This window comes from Gordionus sp. m RMFG-2023, chromosome 2, assembly GCF_954871325.1.
Source record: "Gordionus sp. m RMFG-2023 chromosome 2, tfGorSpeb1-WG-v2, whole genome shotgun sequence".
NCBI classification, from domain to species: domain Eukaryota; kingdom Metazoa; phylum Nematomorpha; class Gordioida; order Chordodea; family Parachordodidae; genus Gordionus; species Gordionus sp. m RMFG-2023.
Window position 1 is genome coordinate 6,688,243 of NC_088776.1, and position 6,695 is coordinate 6,694,937.

A 6,695-nucleotide genomic window follows, 5' to 3' on the forward strand; every position below is an offset into this window, starting at 1 on the left:
CTGTGAATCGCTATGGCCAGTCTTTGAGAAGGCTTCGCGAGGTTCATCCGTATGTTTGCAGATGTGCGAACCAAGTTCCTTGAAAAAAAGATAAACACAATTATAAAAGGTTGTAAGGGTTGAGGAAATAATTGGAATGAATATGAATTCTTGAGAAATTTCAGAATATTTTGCTATTTTTCTCAAGAATGTTAAGAGTTTGATTGGATGGTGCAAAAGAATCAATACACGAGTAATCTCAAACAAAGAATTGACCATGCTTCCAAATTTGAGAAATACCATCAGTACTTTCCCATCATCTAGAAAGACCAGAAGGTTCAAGAATAGAAGGAATTTGAGTTGATCTCAAAGCGCTGAGGATAATCCAATTGCATAAATTATGTCTAACTTTGAAAAAAAAGACAATGAAGGCTATGTCTACCATTATCCAAAACGGCAGAACTGTAACCTGAACATGTATGGGGTTGGGTTATTAGGCGGTTTAAACGAATACCGATGTAGTGAGTGAGCTCATTTTAGTTAAGTTGTAATTTAAATTAACTGAGAGAATGGCTTCAAGCAACTCATGGTCAGAACAATCAGGAGCGAGGAGAATAAAGGAGGGTCAGAAGATTGCATTCTGGAAAGGAGTAATTCAACGCAGCTTGCAATAATAGGCCCACCCCAGTCCTTCTGCTTATTCGTTTCTGGAAGTGAATGTACAGCGTTAATTCGTGATCTTCACTCGATTATGGCACCATTATAGGAAGGGTCAGGTTTTATAAATTGGGAATTTACTATATTTTTTGTTATAAGACAACTGGATATGAAGGCAGTTAGGGCAAGATCGGGGATTTGATACCAAGTCCACCTATCTTGGTGAGTATATATAAAAAAATAAATAAAATATGTAATATTTTCTAAGATGAGTTCCACTTTCATTGCTAATTTTTAAAAATATTACTTCTAATATTAATAATATAACATACATGTTTTATTGTCCAAAAAACAACATCAGTATTGGAAACTCGTGATTTAACCTCAACACAATCTAATTATCACCTAGAAGATAACGATCATCATGGTATATATAAAAAAAATATAAAATATGTATAATATTTAGGAAATTTAAAAAATTTTATTTTTATTTTTTTAGATAAGTTCCACTTGCATTCAAATATTAATAATTTATTTAGTAAGGAAATAATTTTTAAAATTATGCGCATAGTATAAATTTATATTATTATGATTATTTTTTTTAAATTTTAATAAGAAATCACATATATTCTTGAACTATAAATTAAACAATTTGGGCAGTATTTATATATCATTAACCAGTAAAAAAAATTAATCTGTATTTTTAACTATCGTATTAAAATTAATGACAAATATTCTTAATTTACATTTGAAAATAATTATATAGGTATATAAGCTTTAAACCGCAAGTCGCCAAAATATTCGCCATCTATATCCGATTCGGATGAAACTGAAGATCTTTCTGAAAATAGTATATATTTCTTATAATTTTTGAAAATAAGCATATAAAAATTAGGATATGTTTTTAGTTCATATAAATCATTTTTTTAATAAAATAGCACTTTGATAATTAATTTTGCTTTAAATATCCTAACAAAATTGATTATTTTATATTTTATATACTATAGAATCCGAGAAAGTGAATAAAAGAAGAAAATATATATGTAAATATAACAAGTTATGGGAGCAAAATATGTTTGGTTGATGAGGCTTACGGATAGCCATGCTAAATGTAGAATATGTTCTGTAGGTCATTATTTTGACTCTCATTTTTCAATATCCCATACATTTCGCTGTTTATGAAAATGGGATTAAAGTCTTAATCAAAAGTTTTCTAAACCTTAAGTTTGATAAAATAGCCTAGACACAAGCCTCTTATTCAAGGTTGCCAGGTCAAAATTTTCAAATTGTGGGAGAAATTCGGTATTTTGTGGGAGTAATATAAAAATTGTGGGAGAAATATGAAAATTGCTAAAAAAATGTAATTATTTTCCAAAATAATGACCTACAGAACATATTCTACATTTAGCATGGCTATCCGTAAGCCTCATCAACCAAACATATTTTTGCTCCCATAACTTGTTATATTTACATATATATTTTCTTCTTTTATTCACTTTCTCGGATTCTATAGTATATAAAATATAAAAAGATAATCAATTTTGTTAGGATATTTAAAGCAAAATTAATTATCAAAGTGCTATTTTATTAAAAAAATGATTTATATGAACTAAAAACATATCCTAATTTTTATATGCTTATTTTCAAAAATTATAAGAAATATATACTATTTTCAGAAAGATCTTCAGTTTCATCCGAATCGGATATAGATGGCGAATATTTTGGCGACTTGCGGTTTAAAGCTTTTATTCCTATATAATCATTTTCAAATGTAAATTAAGAATATTTGTCATTAATTTTATACGATAGTTAAAAATACAGATTAATTTTTTTTACTGGTTAATGATATATAAATACTGCCCAAATTGTTTAATTTATAGTTCAAGAATATATGTGATTTCTTATTAAAATTTAAAAAAAATAATCATAATAATATAAATTTATACTATGCGCATAATTTTAAAAATTATTTCCTTACTAAATAAATTATTAATATTTGAATGCAAGTGGAAATTATCTAAAAAATTTTTTTTTAAATTTCCTAAATATTATACATATTCTATATTTTTATTTATATATACCATGATGATCGTTATCTTCTAGGTGATAATTAGATTGCGTTGAGGTTAAGGAACGAGTTTCCAATACTGATGTTGTTTTTGGACAATAATACATGTATGTTATAATTAAATATATAAAAATAAAAATTATTTTCAATATAAACTGCTTATGTACTATTATATATTAAAAAATATATTATTAATATTAGAAGTAATATTTTTAAAAATTAGCAATGAAAGTGGAACTCATCTTAGAAAATATTATTATCCTAATCATCTTTAATCTAAGCTTAAGAAATAAAAATTTTCCTAAATTTTATATATATTTTATATTTTTATTTATATATACCATGATGATCGTTATCTTCTAGGTGATAATTAGATTGCGTTGAGGTTAAGGCACGAGTTTCCAATACTGATGTTGTTTTTTGGACAATAAAACATGTATGTTATATTTAAATATATAAAAATAAAAATTATTTTCAATATAAACTGCTTATGTACTATTATATATTAAAAAATATATTATTAATATTAGAAGTAATATTTTTAAAAATTAGCAATGAAAGTGGAACTCATCTTAGAAAATATTATTATCCTAATCATCTTTAATCTAAGCTTAAGAAATAAAAATTTTAAAAAATTTCCTAAATTTTATACATATTTTATATTTTTATTTATATATACCATGATGATCGTTATCTTCAAGGTGATAATTAGATTGTGTTAAGGTTAAGGCACAATTTCCAATACTGATGTTGTTTTTTGGACATTAAAACATGTATGTTATAATTAAATATATAAAAATTATTTTCAATATAAACAGTTTATGTACTATTATATATTTATAAATATACATACTATATACATTAATTATACATACCACGATCACGAAGATGCTTAAGTTCCACCACCTCAGGAATCACTGGCACTGATTTCTTGAAGAAATTCTTAATTGATTTTTGTTTCATACCAGTTGAGGTTGTTGAGGTGCCAATACCAAATCTGATGTTGCTTTTTGGACAATAAAACATGTATGTTTTAATTAAATATATAAAAATTATTTTCAATAAAAACTGCTTTTGTACTATTATTTATACACAGCTTATCGTCGATCTAGAATTGGAGTGATCCACTTGCGCCAATTTTTAAAATTGCGCCAATGTTTAAAATGAGAAAATCAACATTAAAGTTTAAAATCAAATACGCAAAGGATGCGTGCAACCTTCTTTTTTTTCTTGCCAAAAAAATGTCTTATTTTTGTTGTCCATTCCATAACTATTTTGGTCTCCTTATTAAACCTCAAGATTATAAATTAAACTGAATCAGGTATATTATATATAAATTTTAATTATAATATTTATAAACACAAATTTTAGCTGTCCATAACTATTTTGGTCTCCTTATTAAACTTCAAGATTATAAATTAAACTGATTCAGGTTAATATGCTGCTTATGTTTATTAATTGAGAGAAAAATTAAAAGTGAGAAATGTATAGGGTTAGCATAAATCTTGATTTAAAAAAAATGATTTAAATCTTGATTTTTTTGATTTATATCAAAATGATAATAATTATTTAAATAAATGTAAAAATCATATTAAAAAAATTTGCCTAGGACTGGCATATATATACATAGAGTAAAAGTAATTTTTTAACATACATTCATTTAATTATATTACTATACATCACTTCTCAGAAATTTCTGTATCTCTTTCCATAGTTCTCTGTTCAAGTTATTGCCTCCTCTAAGCTGGCTGATTTTTCCTACAGTTTCATTTGATAACCACTCTCTCCTTAGGTATACATTCATATTGGGTAACATGTTATAGGATTCAGTTATATCTTTCTTGAAAAGATTCCAACATATATCTACGTTCCCATTTGAGGTTATATTTAGGAAATTTTCTCTCTTCCTGACCAGTATTTGATCAAAAAGTTGTATATCCTCTTGTGATTTTACTTTTATTTGTTTACGGTTTAGGAGAGGTTTTAAGAAATTTATTCTTGTCATATTTGGGTCTATCTCTTCGCGATATCCCCATGTATTTTTTATTGTCATTTTTGCTACTAACGCTCTGTGATCTGACAATTTAATAATAGTGGACACTATAACATCATCAAACCACGCATGAATATTTGATATAATGAAATCAATTTGAGATTTTTGATTTGCTCTTACGAAGGTGTATGTATTTATTTCTCGATGGAGAAAGAAAGTATTTTCTATTTTGAAATTTTTGGTTTTACAATAATCAAGTAATTTTTTACTATCTATATTGTTGGGTTGTTGTATAGTTGCGTTACCGATGGTATTGGTGTTAATATATTCTGTGCTTTTGCCAATTTTCAGATTGAGGTCTCCTATTATTATAATGTTATATCTCAAAGGCAGGGAATCAATCAAGGTAGTGACTGTGTCAATAAAATTTAACCTTTCATTTCTTCTTGGAGGGGCATATATGTTTACAATTATTGTCGGTTTGAATTTTGTGTTTAGATATAGGAGGCCGCATCTTTCTGATATGGGTACAAATTTGATAATTGATTTTTCTATTTTTTTGTTTGCTAGGAATGCGATTCCTGACCAGCTATTAGAGGTGGTACCGGAACAAAATAGTTTATAATCCTTAAAATCTGCAGTATTATTCCCTGGGCAGTGGGTTTCTTGGATGCCAATTATATCTAATTTCATATATGCAAAATCTCTAAGCAGTACTGTTAGTTTATTTTTCATTCCGTTAATATTTAGAGACGCAATCCATAACTTACCATAAACTGTGTGCTCCGAGTTTATGGGTGCCATTTCTAAGGATAGGAATAAAAATCAAAAGTTTTGTAGACCAGCATAACGGTGTTGTGGTAATTCTAAGATAATCAAAAATTTATTAAAACTAATTTTAGATCTAACAAACAGTTAGAAAAACTATATATCTTAAGAAAGTTAAATCTTTTGTAAAATAAATTTGGGGGATCAAAGAGATAAGAGAAACAGTTAGAAAAACTATATACCTTAAGAAAATTAAATCTTTTATAAAATAAATTTGGGAGGATCAAAAGAGATAAGAGCGACAAAAAATTAAATGAGAGAAAATAAATAAGCAAAATATTAATCTTTAATCCAGAGTATTTACTAGGATATTTATTAACTAATGTTAGAAAAATATAACAATAATCGGAGTATTTACTAGGATATTTATTAAACTAATGTTAGAAAAATATAACAAATATTCATGCGTGGTTTGATGATGTTATAGTGTCCACTATTATTAAATTGTCAGATCACAGAGCGTTAGTAGCAAAAATGACAATAAAAAATACATGGGGATATCGCGAAGAGATAGACCCAAATATGACAAGAATAAATTTCTTAAAACCTCTCCTAAACCGTAAACAAATAAAAGTAAAATCACAAGAGGATATACAACTTTTTGATCAAATACTGGTCAAGAAGAGAGAAAATTTCCTAAATATAACCTCAAATGGGAACGTAGATATATGTTGGAATCTTTTCAAGAAAGATATAACTGAATCCTATAACATGTTACCCAATATGAATGTATACCTAAGGAGAGAGTGGTTATCAAATGAAACTGTAGGAAAAATCAGCCAGCTTAGAGGAGGCAAAAACTTGAACAGAGAACTATGGAAAGAGATACAGAAATTGCTGAGAAGTGATAGAAGGAAATTTGTGGCAAAAAAAGCGTTTGAAATAGAGAAAGATATGAATGAAAACAGAATATATGAAGCTTATAATAAACTAAAATATTTCTGCAAACCCTACAGTTTCAAGAAGCTACCTTCTTTAGTCTTAGCAAATGGAAATGTAATTTCGGACCAGGATGAACAAATAGCATTATGGTTAGATCACTATATGTCAATCTTTGATTCAAGAAAAGCCGTCTGCCAGACAAACACAAATGTGCATGAAACTCCACCCCCATCCGGTTTCTCCATGGAGGAAATCGAAAAAGTAATTAAAAAACTACGCAATAATAAA

At 27.1% G+C, this 6,695-nt stretch overlaps 1 protein-coding gene across 1 annotated transcript; it reads right to left on the reverse strand.

Annotated features, from left to right (window-relative positions):
* Positions 1–4,376: 4,376 nt before the first annotated feature.
* Positions 4,377–5,501, reverse strand: LOC135924024 (uncharacterized). The gene has a single exon (XM_065459071.1). It carries the CDS (start codon positions 5,499–5,501, stop codon positions 4,377–4,379), a length of 1,125 nt encoding a protein of 374 aa, XP_065315143.1.
* Positions 5,502–6,695: the final 1,194 nt, after the last annotated feature.